Source organism: Choloepus didactylus, chromosome 2 (assembly GCF_015220235.1).
Source record: "Choloepus didactylus isolate mChoDid1 chromosome 2, mChoDid1.pri, whole genome shotgun sequence".
Taxonomy (NCBI): domain Eukaryota; kingdom Metazoa; phylum Chordata; class Mammalia; order Pilosa; family Megalonychidae; genus Choloepus; species Choloepus didactylus.
In genome coordinates this window covers 180,785,446-180,805,028 of record NC_051308.1, presented here as the reverse complement: position 1 = coordinate 180,805,028, position 19,583 = coordinate 180,785,446, and the positions used below count along the sequence as shown (strand labels likewise).

Here is a 19,583-nt window from a genome sequence, read left to right as displayed (position 1 = left end):
GAAATTCAACTACAGAAAACTATTTCAAATGAGTTTTCTACCCCATTTCACTGCCCCACCCCACTACTAATAACTCAAACTGTGAAAACATAATAAAATTTGAGTTTTATTACTGTGAAGTGACCTATAAATACCTCATCTGGACAGTTAGGTGGACACGGCAAACGTTTTCCTTCTTTTAATGTATTCACAAGTCTTGTTACTGTCATCTGGCCATGAGTTGGGCCTATCATTTTCAGGAACAACTATATAAAATAAAACCAAAGAAAATATGTTATTTCATACATGTTTTAGTAAAAACCAAATAAAATGAAATTGCTAGTGTTAACAGGAAATTAAAGGAATAATAAAAAGGCTTTTCTCCTTAGTAACTTTAAATGAAAATTCAAAATCCTTAGCCCAGCTCTCCATAAGAAGTCAGTAACCAACTACTCAGACTCTACCTCCCACTCTTTCCCCTGGTTAAAGAACCTGTTCCAGTAAAAATGACCTCATTTGGGAATAAATGAGCTACAGATTAGGCCCCTACCCAATTCTATCTCACTTAACTCACTAATTCTCCCATGAAACTGTACCTGCTCTCCTCCTGATCTCCAAATAAGATCCCTGAAAGTCAGGGTCAATTTATAAGAACTTTGGGCTCTTGCAAAACCAAGGCATGAGAGAACCACAAATAACTGTCAAGTAACAAACCAAGTTAAATAGAAAAGTGACATTTTCCCTATTATAAATCATTGATTGGATTCCTTTTTAAAATAAAGCTTAAAAAGCAGAGGAAGTGAGGGATACATTTTAATTGGAGCTTAGATTCAAATTAAGAGACAAGTAAAACTTACGGCCATAGGACTGGAGTCTGAATCACAGTAAGTAAGCAGCTCATGCAGAGTCACTCCAAAAGACCAGACATCAGAGGCAATGTAAAATTTACACTGAATTAAACATTCTGGAGCATACCTGAAAGACAACAGAATATGAAATCTCATTTCCTGGTAGGGATATTCCAATAGACTTTAGAAGGTAACTCAGAAAAATCACCTCTTTGGTTTTTCTTAGAATTTAATATTCAAGGCATCTAGGTGTATATTACATACTAATCATGTGTATGTTGCTGTGGTATACATCTGACTTCTACAACAGTATCTCTTACAGGCTCTCAGTAGGCTGTACTTGCCCCAAATAATAAGCAGCCTCGACTCGCTGCCACATTGTGCTCTTCATTTCACTGAGCAGACGCTTTCAAAGCGGAGGAGGACAAGGTCAGATGAAGACAACCCCAGGTTTTAGTTGCCTGCCAGCTCATAATGAGTCAGCAGTGACCTCACTGCCAAATCTTCCTACGTATGTTTTGATGAATGATAACTGGTTCACCAAGCCAGAACAGAAACCCAGGCATCCCCATATCCAATTTCTAAATACTTCTCAAAACTACACACTTCTCTTAAAATGTCACAGTCTTAATCACTCTCCTAGTTAACACCACCACTGGCTCTGGCTTGAGTTGTAGAAACAGCTTAATGAGACTCCCTGGCTCCAACCTTGCTCCCCTCCATTCCATTGTGATCTTTTTAAAACAAAAATCCCTATAGTTAAACCCTCCAATGGCATGTCAATGCTCTTGGGGTGAAGTTCAAGCTCCTTAACACAGCTTAGAGAGCGCTGCGTTAGCTGCCCCTGAAAATCTCTTGCCCCTTCATGATCCAACCACACTGAGCTTGTGTCAGTTCCTGGGACTTTCAGTACTCTTGTCTCATTCTTGTTAGTCACACATGCCTTCTTCTGCTCATCTTAAATTCCCATAAATCTTTCAGGTTTCATCTTAACAGTCATGTTTTCCAGAAAACCAAACATGAACCCTTCTCTGCTAATCACACCACAAAATTGGGTGTCTTGCCCATTAAACTCTGCCTTGTTCACCATCATATCCCCAGTACATGGAACAAAGTAGGCCCTGGTACATATTTATTTAAAGAATGAATGATGGTTTACGCTTCATGGGTGGGAGGGTTCTATGTTTGAGACTATGTAGGATGTACCTAGGGGCTGATCATTTCACAAGGGGGTGGAGTAGAGACCAAAGAAAATATTTTGTAGCCTTCCCCAGCCCCCACCAAAGTCTTCTGGGCTAGGGGTGGTTGCAGTCAGGGTGTGGCCTTCTACCCTGGATAAATGGTACTTCATGAGAAGATGGCCAAGTTTCTCATAGAATTTGCTCTGCTCTGTCTGGGAATCTGTACATTGTCTCCTAAAATCACTTTCCTTTAGGCTTCCCTCTGCATAGATGTGCTTTAGGAAAGAAACCAGGCCTGCTCCACCTACTAAGAGTTTTAGGAACCGTGTCAGAAGGATGCCCTCGCCTGGGAAGCTGGAGGCACTGAGCTGGTGGTTAGATTTCTCCCCTTTCTTGGAAGATGGTTATCAAGGCTCAGGCATTTCTGCGTGGGCTGCTTTCAGTGAATCAGCCTGAAAGGTAGTTCCTGGAGGCAAATATCAATCAATTCCAAACTGAGAGGTTCTAAATCCTCTCTAACCTTAACTTGGGCTGAAGGAACAACATACATTAACACAGCTACGAAAGGGCCTATTCAAACAGCATAAAGCCTATGAAACACTGATGAGATCTAACGCTATCTGATTCAGGTACCAAAACACAGGGCTGTCCCGATCATCCTTGACTGTGTAGTACTCCTTATCAGTTTCAATTGCTTTAGTTAAACCAAAGTCTCCAATTTTCACTTGGTGTTCGCTCTCAACAAGGACATTTCTTGCTGCTAAATCCCGGTGAACATATTGTCGAGAACCCAAATAGTCCATCCCCTACAGAAGAGAAATAAAGATAGAACATGTTGTTAAAAGTCATTTCAGATTGCATTTTGTATCTATCACTTCATAATAAGAAAATTAAAAAGTCACCTCATTCACATATCACTGGTAATTTTTGTTCGATTTTTATGCAAGAATAGTAACCAAACTGATAGTAAGACCAAATCAGCCATGCTTAACAGATCAGTTTACTTCCACAAGAGAGGATGATTTTTCATCCAAAAAATGCAGAGCAAAATAAACTCTGAGCAGTCATTAGAAAGTCTGCCACTTGTAGTCTAACTAATTGCACACGGCAGAGTACCCAATCTTTTAATCTTAAAAACAAAAACAAAAACATGTTAGTTTTACCTTACAAATCTGAACGGCATATTTTAGTTGCTGTTTGAGGTTGATTTTGTTCTTATTCTTTGGAAGATATTCTTTAAGGCTACCCGAAGGTAGGAATTCCATGATGAGCTTAATACCATTTCCTCCTGTTTAAAAAAAACACCCATCAGTATGAGGTTGCCAAATGAAGGAAATGTGAGAGAGTAAAAGGCACAGGATCTGGAGACCAACAATCTAAACTGATTTCAGCTCTACCCCTTAATCACAGGTAAGCTGCTTAACTTCACACCCCCAAACTTCAGTAGTGAACAGGGTCAGAGTCATCAGCACTCACTGAGACAACACAGAGGGCTCTGGAAACCATTAGGCAAATGATAATATTTTAAAATTATAAGCCACATCCTTAATGGGGGGGGAGGGGAGTCAGTTTCATATGACACAAGCATGAATATCTGAATGGATAAAGTCCAGTCCCCAGTGTGGGTGTATGACCAAACCTGAGAGACAATGCTGGAATCACCCCTGGCTGAGAAGGAAGCTGGGTAGCTTCCCTAGAAGCTCTCCAGCTGCTGAGGCATTTGACAGTGTATACAATTTTGAAACCCCAAGAGCTCAAGGGGCTGGCAGCTGGTGCAATCAGATGGCCCAGAAAAAGCTGAGGGCAGCCTGCTCTGTGCCTGTCTTTATGACCCCAGAGAGCCACTTCATCTGTAAACCATGGTAAACCCCATTTTGTACAACATACCATCTTCTGTGCAGATCCCTTTGTACTTCACAATGTTCTCATGATAGAGGTTCCTTAAGATTTCTATTTCCTTCTTCAGATCAGCTATGTGGTTGCCTCCACTCTCAGGCTTCAGGGATTTGACAGCCACCTGCTCACCAGTATTGTCCCCCTCAGGGTCATACCTGCAGAGTTCAACCTTCCCAAAGTGGCCCTGAAGGGAAAGATGCATGCACTGTTAGGAACAAACTAGGAAGGAAAGTCTTGCTGCTCATGGCTTTTCCTTGAAGGCCAGGAGTTAACTCGCACAGCCTGATCTTGCAGGTAAAAGGCTCTGCCTACTTACCACTGTCCCCTTCCTCCCTTAGCTTCACATACCATCCGTTTATTACTGAGCTAACACAAGGAAAGTATCAGGTGACTAATGAACCAACACATCAATTCCAGTTTCCATGAAAATGTAACCTAGAAAGAAATGAAGGTTATTTCTAGACCTGTAGGGCAACTGTGGCTTCTCTGAAAGCCCTGGGCCCATGCTACAGGAGAGGCACCACAGCACAGCTGAGAAGAGCACAGCATGCAGAGCTGCTAGAAGACATGGTGATGCTGGCCAAGTCACCAAATCTTCTGAGCTGGCTTCTGATGTGTTCAGTCAGAGAGATGCTTGATACCTGACACAGACTTTGTTTAATAAGCTGAACTATGGAAAATCTGTATAAAGAGGCAAACCCTACAAGCTTCTCCAGTCACATTAACTGTTAGGAAACTCTCATCTGAGGTCCAAAGGGAAAGCTGATATTCTATTTTGGTATCCTGTATAGTAATTCCATTCCTCATTTAAGCAGCCTCACAGGACATATGTGCCCAGAAAAGAGAGAGAGGAATTTTTGGACTTCCCCCATATCTCTTTTCTGCCCCTTAGAGAAAAGTCAAGTCTCTCAAAGAGGTTAGCCAATTGTGCATACGCAATCCCATATACAGGCAGGTCTGTGTATTGTTACTGTATGTGCATCAAATGTAGAAGACACAATCCCTTGTGATAAAGTGGTCCAAAGAAAATGCAGCATGATGCTTCCTCTTATAAACTTTGACCCAAAATAAGAAAGATGGAAAGTAGCTTAATAAACAGAGAGAAGTAAGCAGAGATAGTCAGCAGTGAGCGTGGAGCCTAACTTGCCTCTCCCAAGTCACGGATCCTCTTTAAGAATCGCTTTTCAAAGTGTGTAGGATCCACTTCAGTTGCTGGTTTTCTTTCTGAAACAATGTCTGGATCTAACAGAAAAGAAAATAGATTAAAAAACAAGTTACTCCCACCCTCACCCACTGTCCATGGTATTTGCTGATCTCAGCTAAAACAGCACAAGCAGGGTCTTACTCTGCTCTTCAAGCTTATTAATGTCTCTCATGATGGCTCGGAAGAAGGGTCTCTGATTGGGGTCGTAGTTCATACAGCGGGTCATAAGGTCAGCCAGCTCCTTACAAGATGGTGTTACCGGCCTGCACCGGCTTTCATAAAATCTCTCTTTCTGTAAGGAAGAGAAACACATAGAAGAAAGCAAAGGAATCACCCCACATACCTTTTAGTCCCAAATCAGAGGGCATTACCAATCCCTAATTTAATTCCCAACCACTGTGTTTAAAGGTGGATTTCATAAATGTGTGCTTTACTTTCATCTTATTCCAGCTTAGGGAAATATGAGTCCTGATTCTAAAATAATCCAAATTCAAGGAGGATGGGCAGTACGTCCCAGTCCCAAAAAAGCTTAATTCCAGTACATGGTGCAAACTTTCTGGAATATAACTTGGCAACATGTATAAAAATCTTCAGATTCTTCAAATCTTCTAACTTATTTATTCAAATTACTGAAACAAATAAGATATAAACAAAGATATATTTAAAAAGTTCTTCCCTGCAGAATTAGATAGAATTTTGGAAATTTGAAAACAACCTAAATGCCAAATACAAAATTAGTTAAGTAATTAAGAGTTTAATGACACAATTAACTCATACTAAAATTGTAAAATTTTTAAGGCATTCAATCTTGTGGGAAAGTACAATATTAAACTAAAAAATTCAGGACTGAATTCAATCTAGTATGGTCACAATTTTGATTAAAAAAGAGAAATGCTTTCAGACAAAGACAATATGCCAGAATGACGATAATGGTCAGAGATGGCAGGAATATGGTGATCGCTAAATTTTTTTCTCTCTCTTCCAAGTTTTCCTAACAACTATTTATTACTTTAAAATTCCAAAACAAGTAATTGATGCCACTTTTAAAACTTGAGTGAAATCACTACACTGCAGTTTCTAGCCTGTAGCTGGATCCCAAGCATACCCATTTCTCTTCAAGCCCTTGTGGTTCTGGGGTGGGGCATGGGGTGGGAGGCAGATCCCAGAGGACCAGGAGGAAGAGGGATTGGAATTAAGAAGGTGAAAACTGCCCTTGACTCTGAATGTCACTTCCCTGCTCCAGTGCAACCAGGTTGGAAGGCCATCTAACCCGAGAGTACTTATGGGGAGAGAGGGACCCCTCTTTTATCAAAGGCAGTGGGCCCTTCCTTAAGCCATCCCTATATACTCAGACCTGAGTATACCAGCAGGTGCTCAGTACTGACAACAAAGGGTATGTTGTTTTGTTTCCAAGGAAGTTAAAAATAAAACGAATTTCCCAAAAGCCTAAACTGAAAATTCCTAATAGCAGATGTATAGATTAACAACAGTCTCCCTGTTGGTGGTGGTTTTTTTTTTCCATTGTGGTAACATATATAACAGGAAATTTGCTGTTTTAACCATTTTAAAGTGTACAATTCAGCAGCATTAATTACATTTGCAATGTTGTGCTACCATCACTTTCATCTATTACCAAAACATTTGCATCACCCTAAAGAGAAACTCTGCTCCCATTAAGCAATAACTCTCCCTCCTCCTTCTCCCCCGAGCCCACCCCTGGTAGCCCAACCTCTAGTCTACTTTCTGTCTCTATGAATTTGCTTATTCTGGATATTTCATATAAGTGGAATTATACAATATTTGTCCTTCTGTGTCTGGTTTATTTCATTTAACATAAGTTTTCAAGGTTTGTTCTGTTATAGCATGTATCAGAATTTCATTCCTTTTTATAGCTTAATAACATCCCATTGTATAGCTATAGCAACATTTTGGTTATCCTTTCATCTGTTGCTGTGCCTTTGGGTTGTTTCAACCTTTTGGCTATGGTGAATAACGCTGCTATGAACATTGGTGTACAAGTATCTGTTTGAGTCCCTGCTTTCAATTCTTCGGGGTAAATACACCTAGAAGTGGAATTGCTGAGTCATATGGTAATCCTGTTTAACTTTCTAAAGAACTGCCAAATTGTCTTCCACAGTGCCTGTACCATTTTATTCCTACCAGCAATGCAAAAGTTCCAATTTCTCCACATCACCAACACTTCCCTGTTGGATTTAATGTAACTTCTCTCCCTAGGTCCTGCACCACCTTTAATTCGCAAGTCGTAAAGACACCTCTTCTTTAAAATCTCCTACACCTGCACCCTCCTCTCTGGATTCCCACTGCTATTTTCTGCCTGCTGGGTCTCATCACTGAGCACCTTAGAGCATAAGTCTCCCTGCTGGTTTCTCCTCACCCCGTCCGTCCCAACCACTGCATCCAGATGAACTGTCACACAGCTGACCTCTGAGCCCCTCATCTTTCACCCAAATCCCTCAATGTTTTCACATCACCCCCACCCTACCTCCAATAAAATACAGACCTTGCAGCCTGGAATTTCAGGGGTTAACAATTTGACCCCAAAAGACCTTTCCCAATTTATCTCCCATTATTCCTCTCCACACCCCCTATGCTCTAGAGTCTAGGCAAACTAAACTACTCATCACTTCCCATATACAACTGAAAAGTCACCTTCCCCTTACTCTTTGATCAGTCCCTCCCAGCTTAACATGGCACCTGCCCCCCTCAAAACACCCAAGGCACATTCTAATAATTTTAATCATGGAGTCAGCAGGTCAGTGACCCTTCACTGTTCCTTTTCCTATTGTATCCCTTTGGAGTTAGTCTTCACTTTTTCCACAAGTAAATGTAAGGAAAGTTCAAGTCTCACCTGCTTTGCATTCTAGCTGTGGACCCAGATGAGCATCCTGGGCTATCTGTGCTTGAGTTATCTGATCTGTAGAATGAGGGTAATGAAAGTGCCCCACCTAACTTACAGGGCTTTTAGGGTGACAGTTTCAGGTATTATCTGTGATATCTTGACTAATGTTATTTTAACCTAACTCCCCCACCAAACCCCTTAAGCTCCTTAAGGAAGGCAAGGCTATGTCTACTTAAATCTGTGAGCCCACAACTTTTACCTAGGACAATATCTGACACTCAGTAGATACAAAAATATTTGTTCATTTTGTTGAATAAGAGGCACTTAAAATCTCAGATAAATGAATAACACCAGAACAATTTACTGACCACATATTGTATGCTTGGCACTCCACAAGTATTATGTAGTTAATCTTCTCCACAACCCCACAAAGTAGACAATATTCATCCCCATCTTACAGATAATGAAACTGAGGCTCAGGGAAGTTAAATAACTTTCTAAGGTCATATAGCCAGCAAACCTGTGGAGGAGATTCAAGCCCACACCCATCTCTTCCCACAATGTGTGGCTTCCTGATGACTCCCAAGAAGTCCATGGCATCCAAGAAGTCTGCACCCAACTCAAACCCTGGAAAACAACTGCTCACCTCAATCAGTGTCTTGTCTTTCAGTGGGATCTCACCATTGTAGCAGATTTCCCAGAGTGTGGTTCCAAAGCTCCACTTGTCAGCAGCCACACTCAGGTTCTTGGAGTCTTCAACACATTCAGGAGCAATCCATGGGATTCGTTCTATGCATTCTGGAAAAATACAACCCACACATTCACAGATCAGCTTCTATGATCACCAGAGGAGCACTTTCAAAACAGCAAGAATTGTGAGCTTTCAGGAGCCAAATGACGAAACTATTCCGAACGGCATTTCTCAAACATGGACCATGGCTACAACAGTCCCATGGGGAGCTTGTTAAACATGTAGTCTTCTGCACCCCCATCCTTGGAGCTTCTCATCCAGCAGTTTGGAGTCAGGGCCAGCAGATGAATAATTATCACAAATGCCTAAGGAGGGTTGTGTGCAGCCAGTCTTCTGAAGCCCTGGCCTAAGAAAGGGCTAAGCTACCCTGGGTGGAGGCTATCAATCTGTGGAGGGAAAGCAGAGGATTGTGTAGACAAAGCTCAGGAAAGAGAAGACAGGGAGGAGAGGAGGCCGACATATGCAGACACAGATCCATGCTGACTTCATGTTGGTTTTCTTTCACTTGGGAAAAGAGAAAACAAGGGAAAGAGAGACAGATGTAAGGAACTCATACTCCCTTGCACACAGCTCCCTGTCTCCACTGTTTCTGGCTCCTAACCAAGGCCAGAGCCAGCATACTGAGCAGAAACCCCTGCCACGTGCACTGAAAATGCCCCTTCACCAAGTGCACTGACTCCACAGAGCAGCCTCCTGGCTCCTGTTTGCAGCAGAGGAAGAGGAGTCACTCCAGACATTCAAGACACCCCCAACCCAGGCAGGCACACTTGACTTCCCAGCCTTCTCACCTTCTACTTTCTGGCACACTGTGGCCTACTCGCTGGCTCCAGGGCAGGCCATGCCCTAGGGTCACCTTACTCCAGCCCCACCTTACTGACCTGCAAGAGCCACATGAAATCCCAATGTCTCCCTGAGTCAGCCCCTGCCCATCAACTGGAAGATGTCTCTCTCCTCTGCATCCCTACAGCATTTTACTGGTATCTCTATTGGGGCATGCAGCTACCCTACTTGTACTAGGGTCATCCTTTGTCTGTGCCTCAGATCCTTGCTGACCTATGGGCTCCCTGAGGGTAGGACCCCTGACAGGTGTATCTGCCTCAGGATCGCTGGATGATGGAGGGATGATAAATGTCAAAAATGTACTAAAGGAAGTTTCCTGTTCGCCTTCCAAGGAATGGACGATTAGGGTATTATTTGTAAGGCTTGATTTCATCCTGATTCCCTTCCAAACTTAGTGCATTCTTTGATGGAATTACTGAGCAGCTCCCTAAATGCCAGGCACTGTACTCAACAAGAGCGACAGTGCTGAGCACAACAGACGACAGTACCAGGCTCTGGGGCATGCTGGCATTCCACGTACAGCCTACATGACCTGTGTAATGCTGGTTTCAACGTCTCAACTCCCAGATCTGTCCTTTCTTCTGAGTCTACAATTCCTGATAACCAATTTTAAACAGGATGCAAGAAGACCACAGCAACAGCTCAGATAAGGGAGATAAGTCCTCTCCAAACGGTTCATTAATTACAGTGCATTTCAAAAGAAACACAGAGGCCCAATCCCTACTGGCCCTCTCTGACTACCCCCTGGACACATTCGGCCTCCTTATGCTACCCCAGCAACCTGTCCACAGAGGCCAACACGTACAATACACATTGCTCCACCATCTCAAGGAGAGACGTTCTATGAGTGAGCTGTCTGTTTCTCCTACCGCACAGCCAGTTCCTTGAGGGCAAGGACCAACTCCTCCTCCTAAGCTCCATAGTTGCTGGCCCCAGGGCGAGAGTAGGAGCTCCATACACCTGCTTGCTGAAATGTACTTTCTAAAAGGAGCAACAACCCCAGCCCCAGACACATTCTCCCCTCTGGCTTGAACTGTGGCTTGGAGCTGGTGGGAGTGAGGGGTGGGGGAAGGGAGACATACCTTGCCTGGACAGCACAGTGATGGGGATGCCGGGGTCACTGAGCTTGATGAATGGGCCACACTCGCTGTCAATGCCCTCGCGGGCCAGGAGGAGATTTTTAGTGCACACGTTTCCATGGACCAGGTCTTTATCCTCCTGCACAATAAAAAGAGACAGGTGCTACAAAGCTGCCAGCAGAGCTGCCTGTCTTCCAACTGCCATGCTCTGTTTCCAACCCCAGACGTTCATATTTTCTCTCTCTAGTTCCCAGCTTTAGCCAGACCTGGGCAGCCCAGTTCTCCCACCAATTGCCTGTGTGACTTTGACACATCACATAATTTCCCTCTGCTCTAGTTCACTCATCAATGAAATAGGGTTAACAGGGAAGCACATTTTGTAGGGCTTTTCTGAGAATTAAATTGATTCGAATCTGTAAAACATATGAGTAGTTGACTTATAGCGAATACTCCATGTTAGCTACCATTGATAGTAACAATTCGATTCATTCATCCAACAAGTATTGCACTATTTCTTTTACCGTGTATTGTAATACAGAAGCCAGTTCTCTGACATGATAAAACATCCCTCTAAACAGGATTCACACATGAGCACATGGAATAGCCCCAATTTACCATATTTCACAGGGAATAAATCACTAAGTACTCAGCACCCACATGTTTCAACACAGAGACCTTCCCCAAGGATGGGGCCCTCCAGCATACCTGGTTAGCAGCTCCTTCCTGCTACCCTCTACTAGGACATTCTGGTTCCTGGGGACATCAGAACATACTTACCAAGTAACTCAGGGCACTGGCTAGCTGTTTGGCAACTTTGAACTTCCATGGTGTGGTCAGGACATCACTTTTCCGATGCATGAAGAGATCTAGGGGTCCCCCCTCCACAAATTCTTCCACCATGATATCTACAGGCACACACACAAAACTTGTCACATCTGGAACCTTCTGCCAGTCTGGGACAGAAATCATTCTCATCCCCTTATGGAAGCCCCTGTTAGTATTCAAGCTAGTACTTAAACTTCCTTTTTAACAGGATTTATATATAAGCACACAGAATAGCCCACCTTACCATATTTCACAGGAAATAAATCATCTGAGGTTAAAAAAATTCCTCTTCCTCTAAATGTATACATCAGGAATTGAGAGGTGGAAAGTGCCCATCTCAGTCTGCAGCAGCTTCAGCCAAAGCACAGGTGAGCAGCAGTGGCCCAAAGGTCTATCCCCTCAACAGACTAACACTATGACAGGTGAAAGCTTGCTTGTGTTCAAAGTTAAGGCCAATCAACAGGCCACCTCCACAGCTCACCTGCACTGCTATGTCTGCCCAGGGCTCCTTCTTGTCTGACTCAGAGCGAGGACCTCATTTGATCAGTTCAAACCCCAAGGTCTAGCAAAGTGTGGAGCCCAAGTTGGCAAGAAATGAGTAAAAACAAATGGGTTTTAGTTCCATGTCCAGCATTAACCTAAGCAAGTGATCCGCTCAGTACCATGATTTCCTTGACTACAAAAAGAAAAGCAAGAAGGCTGGGCAACACGAAGCCTGCAGCCATCCTCACAGCCCCAAATAAAGCACCCATGCTCCCCAGACAGAGCCAACTGTGCCCTTTAAAAGAGAACTTACTCTCCACATCTCGGACACAGACGCCATAAAGATACACGATGTGTTTGTGCGAGACCTGTCTCATCATACTGGCTGCCTCAAAGAAGGCCTGTGGGAGAAGAGGACAAAGGAACTTTAAGGGTTAGTCAGCCTCCATTGGTGTGATCCCAGAGGGACTTGGCTCAGGGGAAAGTCAATGGATACCAGGAAACCTCACTACCATCACTATCCCAGGCCCTGAAAACTTCCCCTGGCCTTTAGGGCTAGAAGGCCACTGCCAAACCTTTCCCTTTGGGCAGATCTAGCCAGGACATAGGATTTACTTAGGAAACCTAATAGGATACAAAGCGAGGCTTAGTGGGATAGACAAGCTGTCAATTTTCCCGTTGGATACTCATGCCTACCTCTCTCTCTTCCTTTAAACACTGGGAAATAAAATGTCCTGTATGATATTAGAATACAAGGAAAAGCAAGGCAGCAGATCTCTGTGCAACCCTTGGCTTTATCACTCTCTAACAGTCTATAGGATACTGGGCAAGTCATTTTATTCCTCTGGACTTTAAATGCCCAGAACATGGAATGAGAGCCCTGAACTGTATCAGGGATTTTGAAACCATTCAGGTAGAGTCCTAGGGATCCATGGCCCTGCCTCGGGAGCCTCTATTTAGGAAACAGGAGAAGAGTGGCATGGGTGGGGAAGGAGCAGGCCAAGAGTGAAGGATGCTACTCAACCCACCTCCATCTTCAATCCTCCCTCACTTATTTTCACACTGGGTATATCAAAGATTGTATCTGAAGAAAGCAATTCTAACTAAAAGACAAGTTTGAAAACCATGAGGCCAAAGTAAGGGCAAAGGTTCTTCCCAGCCCACTATGCTCCACTGGCTCCTGGAAATGGTGGGAAGGAGAAAGACACTTGCCAGAGAAATGTCCCTGTGGCTGGGGTCCAAAACTTTGAGGATCACTTTTATTCTCTTCTCTTCGGAAGTTCCTTCGTCATCCTTGTAATCCACCAAGGTCCCAGAGTAGATGTGTGTTCGTGTGCCTCTCCCCAGATGCTCACCCTGAGGAAGGAAGCAGAAGGTTGGGGTGACCTCTCTGCAGCCACAACAATGGTCAGAAGTCTGGAACTGAGTCCTTACAGGCACACTGAAAACTGGACGGTATGGCACAAAGGCAAGAGGGCCCCCAAAGTCCACAACCGCCCAGTGCCTTATCCTTATCAGGCCTCCATAGGAAACAAAAATCTTCTTGGCTAAGACAGTATGGTACTTCCAGGGCCCCACAAGATACTCCTCATATTCCCTCAACTGCTCTTTGCTTTCTACCTCCAGGAGCAGCCTGTGGACAAACAGAATCCTGACCAGCCCCTCAAGTGCAAACAGCACCACCAGGAGCGGTCACATGAGCCCCACTCCAGGCTTCCAGAGCAGAATTCCACCAGGGGGCTCCTCGGCCAAAGGCTGGAGTGCAAAGAGAAGGGGCTTGTCCAGTTTCTATATTTTTAAGAGTGAAATGGGGTGCTCTTTTCATACTGTTGGCGTAGCTGATGCTCACTGAGCTACTGTCACATTACTTCTTGGCACTATTTCGTGATGCATCAGTGGGTCTTGGGTTAATACCAACGTTCCATTACCTAAAAGCTGTTTCTCTGTGAGGAAGTTACTAATTGTATGTGACCCTCAGTTTCTTCATGTACAATGAGAAGAAAATGGTACTAATTTAAAAAAAAGAGAGAGAGAGAGAGAGAAGGGGCTTGTAAGTCCTGGGGTTACTGTTTGCTAAGGGATGTTCCTTTACCATATACAATCTCTGCCCGCTTTCTCTAAAAAAACACTTCACAGGGTTGTTGTAAGAATCAAATGATGCAATAGATATAAAGGCTCCTGGTAGAGACTCTGGCACACTTCAGGCAATCTGTTTAGCTTGATAGCCCTCTAGACCAGGTGCTCATTATTTCTCACACTTTAACTGTTCATTTTCCATCCAGTGTGTATGTGCATGCAAAGCTTTAAAATCAGCGATGCAAATTACATATGAATTAGCCTTAGCAAATCCACTTCTAGGAATCTATCTCCACTGGCAAACGTACAAAAAGATTTATACACAAGGCTACTTATGTGTGCACTATCTGTTACAGCAAAAGACAGAAAAGGGAAGTTGAGTAACCTAAGGTACATCCATACAGTGTAGTATTATGAAACTGTAAAAAGGAATTAAGACAATTTCTATAAATTACAGTGGAGTGATCTCCAGAATATGTTAAGCAAAAAACCCACAGTGGAAAAACACTACCATTTATTTAAGAAAGGAGGATATAAAAATATACATATTTTTAGTTTAAAAAAAATAATGGAAGGATAAACAATAACTTCTTGAGGGAGCACAGGGAGGAGGAGACAGATACAGAGGTTAGACATCTTTGAATATTCATTTCTTTGTAGACTGCACTTTGGAACTATGTTAAACATTCTACATATTTATAAAACAAAATTCAATTTTAAAAGGAAGCCCTCAAAATCCAAAGTGAAATAAAAAATGAACCTAAATGTGTACATAGACAGAAACTACTCCCAGTGACTTTTAAACAAGTACATCCCCAATGGAATACGTCCTAAGGACAGAATTTCCAAAATAACCAATACCCAAACTGTTTTCCAGTAATCATACTGCTGGAGATGTCATTTGTCCCATCATTACGAAACTGAGGTACGTGTAGTATGAGATAAAGCAAATGAGCATGGTGAAGTATTAAGGACTGGGATTTTCAGTATGAAAGGAAGTACAGGGGCCAGTTTAATGAACTTAAATAAAAACCCTATAGCTGCCTCGAATTTGAATTGGAAGTATCAATCTGAAATATGATGTATTTTATCTTTGAAAAAACAAAACTAAAAAACTTAGCTCTGTCTTCTGAGAAGGTCTAGAGACAATGACAAGCACATCCTCCTTGGATGTTAAAACTCTCCAGTGCCAGCTTGACTAAGAACTCCCTAGCAAGAGTCGGGACAATTTGAGCATCAATGAGGATGACACAGTTATGGATTAAAACATAACCAATGTTTAAATCCATGAGTCCATATGATACTTAAGAAAAAACAAAACAAAACAACAAAACAACAAAAAAGGGTCATCAAAACCTCTAGTGGATACTTAAGAACCAACTCACTTTTTGAAAATTATAACCAAAGAGAGAGAATTAAGCACTTATCCTGCCTTTCCTGTATGAACTACTTAAGGGTAATAAAAGAATTGATGAAGAGAAGTTTCTCTCAATATAACTACTGCAGCTAATAAATAAACCGGAAATGTAGAATTAGAACTCACCATTTCCCTAATGAATTTAAGGATCCAGAAAGTGACCATCAGTGGTTAACATCACAAAAAGAGTGACAAGATAGTATGTAACTTCTAATGAAAGTAGGCAAAAGCAATTAAGAAGCAGTCTTGGAAAAAAAAAAAAAAAGAAAGAAAAAGAATCTAATCTGATCAATCCTGTGGGACTAACTACCAACTTATAGGAAATATAACGAAAGAGGACTAGGTGAAACAGGACCAGGTGGATATAATCAGCAAAATCCAGAATGTGAGAAACTACAGGACAAATGACCCAGTTTCTTTAACAAAATAAGACAATGATAGAAAGAACGAAAAATATCAGAGGGAACCCACAGAGGAAAACAGACAAGAGACATATCAACCAATTGCAATATAGGACCTTATTTGGATTCAAATTCAAACTAGTTTTTTTTTTTTTTTTTAATTTACAAAACAATCAAGGAAATAAGAACACTGAGTAGTATTTGATGACAAAAAGGAATTACTATTAAATTTTTTAGCTGTGATTATGGTGTTATGTTTTGTGTTGAGATATTAAACTATTTACAGATTGTGTGTGGTGAATGGTGGCCACAAAGGTATGCCCACGTCCTAATTCCTGGAATCTATGAATAGTATCTGATATGGCAAAAGAGTGAATGTTATCTTATATGGGAAAAAGTATAATTTTTTAAAGTTAAGGATCTTGAGAAGAGGCACGAATCCTGGATTATCTGGTTGGGTCCTAAATGCTATCACACGTATCCTTATAAGAGATAGGCAGAGGGAATTTTGAGACAGACACACAAAGCAGAAAACACAGAGGAGAAGGTGACGTGCAAAGGGAGGCAGAGATTGAAGGGGTGGGCCCTCAGTTTCCTCATGGGTGAAATGTGTGGTGGGAGGATTAAATAATTTGTGCAAAGCCCTTAGCACACAATGATCGGTTTCTAAGGACCCTTCCAGTGCAAGCTTCAACAATTATGCTTTGTAAATTCTAAATACTTGGAAAGTGAATGTGATTCATGAAACTTGGGCACTGTCAAGCTACTGACATTAGCCCTATAAAACTTGTAAACTGAACTTCTATTATTCAAGGATCCCCTGTAAATGCAGAAAATGGAATGTCACAGATTCCTAGGGAATCAGCCCTGTCCCCAAAGGAACATACACAGTCGTTAATCAGGTATATTAATTTGCACAAATGCTGCCATTTGTCATCTGTCAAAGCAGAATGGTGATCCATCTGCCCAGTCTGCTACACCCTGGCAAGGTCCTGTGACTATTCATTAAAGCTGCATCTGTCATGAAGCGATCCATCAAAGCTTATGGGAAGCCGTGTTCCCAGAACATCCTGTAAAAGCCAAATGCTTTCAGAATAATTGCTCTACTCCAGAAGGCTAATTTATTCTTGTGGCCAAGTCATGGCACCAAATTCTAAGGATTCTGCTGCAATCTACATAGGCCCCTGCATGTCCCACTTCTAGGCTTCTGCTCATGGTCTTCCTTCAGCCTCCTTCCATAGTGCTCCCTCTGCCTTTGCCTACTTCTGGCTGCTCATTCCCTGGGTCTCTGCTTCGACATCACTTCTTCCAAGAAGTTATCTCTGGCCTCCCAAGGGTGATCCCCTTTGGTGTTCCCACATACTGATGAAATTCCCTACTTTAGGACTTATCCCTTGATGATATAATTACCTGCTGAAGACAGACAAAAGTCTGCCTCCCCACTAGACTGAGCCTCCTCAGGTAGCAAGCATGCCTGACATGTGCAAATGCTGTCCCTGTTGGCTAGGTGGATGCCAAAGGGATGAAGGATGGTTATCTGCAAAAAGGCTCAAAGGGAAGGAAAGAAGAAAGGCCCCAAGAACAGTCCCTGTCTCTAGGTAGAAAAGAGGCCTAGGTACTGCTGCTGTGGTGTTTTTTACTCTTGGGCCACAAAGCTCTGACACCACTAGACAGGCAGAGAGCAACAATAAGATTTGGCCTTTGGTGAAAAAATTCAACATAAAGGAAGCGAGGCAGCTGTAGTCGTGGACTTCTACTCTCACAAAACCCAACCCAACTGTTTCAGAACCTAAAAATAAACTATCAAACAAATCCCATGACTATCCCCTCCCCTAGCCTCCTTCACAGCAGTGAGCCATGATCCTCCCTCCAAGAGCTCTAAGCTCTTCTGGCGGTAAATGACCCTGTGCAGACTCCTTCTCTCCAAGGCTGCTGACGTGCTGCTTCCCTAAAATCCCCCAGTGCAGGTATAAGGAGAGTGTAGAGGGGGTTGCAGAACACCAAGTGGGATTTACCATGGGCCTCACAAATCTTGTCAAGGCGCAAGGCAGTGCAGGGAACACTCTGGCCAAAGGCCTCCAAAGGCTGGGACACTGACCCAAGCCGCCCAGAGGGATCTGCTTCTCAAGTAGTTTTCCTTTATATCTAAATTGTGTCTCCCTCTCTCCTCACTGTGTTCTGTGTTCCCCCAGCTTTGCTCCTTCTGGAAACAACATCAGAAAGCCCAGGACAAGTACTTCATCAAAGAGCACCTTGAGGACATCAGCCCACTTTCTCCTGTGGAGACCTGATTTTTGTTTCTCTGTCAGCATTGCTGGTGAATTCTCCATTTCCGTCTCCATGCAGGAGGCCCAAAATGCAAGGTACGCTACTCCTCACACCCACCGTGCACACACAAAGAACGGTCCTTGCAACCCTAGGTAACCCCACAAAGCCTGACTCATCTACTTCCTTCAAGAAACAAGGATCATGAGAAAGGCCAGATTGGATGGCAGGGCGCCAGTGAACTGTTTTAACTGTGAACAGAAAGTCACCAACTTAGTTTCCCACTAGCATTTCCCTAAACCAGACTTCAATTCCCCAAAACCCCTCTGCCAATCCACTGTGGGGAGGCAGGACCAAGGCTAGGTACAGAAATTGTAGCAATTACTCACTTGTACAATATCTTTTTTGAGAATCCGGTCGAAACTCAGCTGGCTCATGGGGTAGACAGGCTGCCACTCCTGGGCTTTCTTGGTAGCCACCAGCAGATTGGAGATTTCTATGGAAGAGATTGGAGATGTCCATGCATGGTACCAAAGGTCCAAGATCCCAGCCAACCAACATCTGCTGAGCCATGGGGCTTGATGAACATCAAATTGCCACTTGTTAGCTCAGTCATTCAATAAGTATTTATTAACTACTTGATTCCTGCCCTCCTGGAGCTCACAGGCTAATAGCCAAAAATTAGCCAAACAATCAACCAATCAAATGTAAAGCTACGCTGAGAGCAGCTACTATAAAGGACAGTCATGTGGTACTCTAAGGTTGACAACAGCAGGATCTGCCCTAGTAAGAGAAGTCGGCGAAGATTTCCCTAAGGAAATGAAATTTCCGTTTTCTGCTCTACCTTCCAGTCTAGCACACTGCAGGTACTTGATAAATATTTGTTAAATGTAAGAATCTGGATGTGATCTAAAGGATGAGAACTGAGGAAGGAGGAGGCAGCAGCACTTAGGGCCTAGGGAGTAATGGCAACCAGGGACGGAGGATGGAGAACACTGGTTTTGTGCCAGAGGCACAAGGCAGGTGACCCAGAAAGAGGGGTGTGTGTGAACCTCTCTGGGCTCCCAGATCCCAGCAGTGCCTGACCCAGAGGAAGCATTTAACAAATGTTTGCTGCATGTACAAACTGAGTGGACCATCCCCCAAATTCTACGGGTTCAAATAGCAAACCAAACACGTATAAAATCTGCCCAGTCAGTCAGCACAGGGGGTAACTGGATATTGATAAGCCACAGAAGTTGCCTTTCCTACCACGTAGCCACTGTGAGTCCTGGAGAGTACCTACAAGGAAGAAAGGGCCTTTCAGACTCTGACTAACCATGGAAATATTCTGAGAATCCCTGATGATTTTTATGAGGTCACTGATTTTTTTTTAATGAAACAGGAACATTAAAGAAATGATAACTAACAGACGCTTTTCCTTCCCCTCTTCTTCCCTGGACTAGAAATTAATAATCAGTAGGGAAAAACTGTAGCCA

The 19,583-nt window shown here is 43.0% G+C and overlaps 1 protein-coding gene across 2 annotated transcripts in view; it reads right to left on the bottom strand.

Annotated features, from left to right (window-relative positions):
* Positions 1 to 19,583, bottom strand: part of JAK1 (Janus kinase 1) — a 136,960-nt gene that overhangs the window by 2,051 nt on the left and 115,326 nt on the right. For both annotated transcript variants that reach the window (XM_037827013.1, XM_037827014.1), the window contains exons 12-24: positions 18,495 to 18,601; positions 13,159 to 13,302; positions 12,260 to 12,347; positions 11,416 to 11,543; positions 10,642 to 10,777; positions 8,615 to 8,766; positions 5,250 to 5,400; positions 5,052 to 5,146; positions 3,896 to 4,088; positions 3,172 to 3,296; positions 2,642 to 2,814; positions 837 to 954; positions 135 to 245 (exon numbers count right to left, since the gene is read on the bottom strand). In XM_037827013.1, the coding sequence (XP_037682941.1) occupies positions 135 to 245; positions 837 to 954; positions 2,642 to 2,814; positions 3,172 to 3,296; positions 3,896 to 4,088; positions 5,052 to 5,146; positions 5,250 to 5,400; positions 8,615 to 8,766; positions 10,642 to 10,777; positions 11,416 to 11,543; positions 12,260 to 12,347; positions 13,159 to 13,302; positions 18,495 to 18,601 (1,721 nt within the window). The remainder of the gene's footprint in view (positions 1 to 134; positions 246 to 836; positions 955 to 2,641; positions 2,815 to 3,171; positions 3,297 to 3,895; positions 4,089 to 5,051; positions 5,147 to 5,249; positions 5,401 to 8,614; positions 8,767 to 10,641; positions 10,778 to 11,415; positions 11,544 to 12,259; positions 12,348 to 13,158; positions 13,303 to 18,494; positions 18,602 to 19,583) is intronic.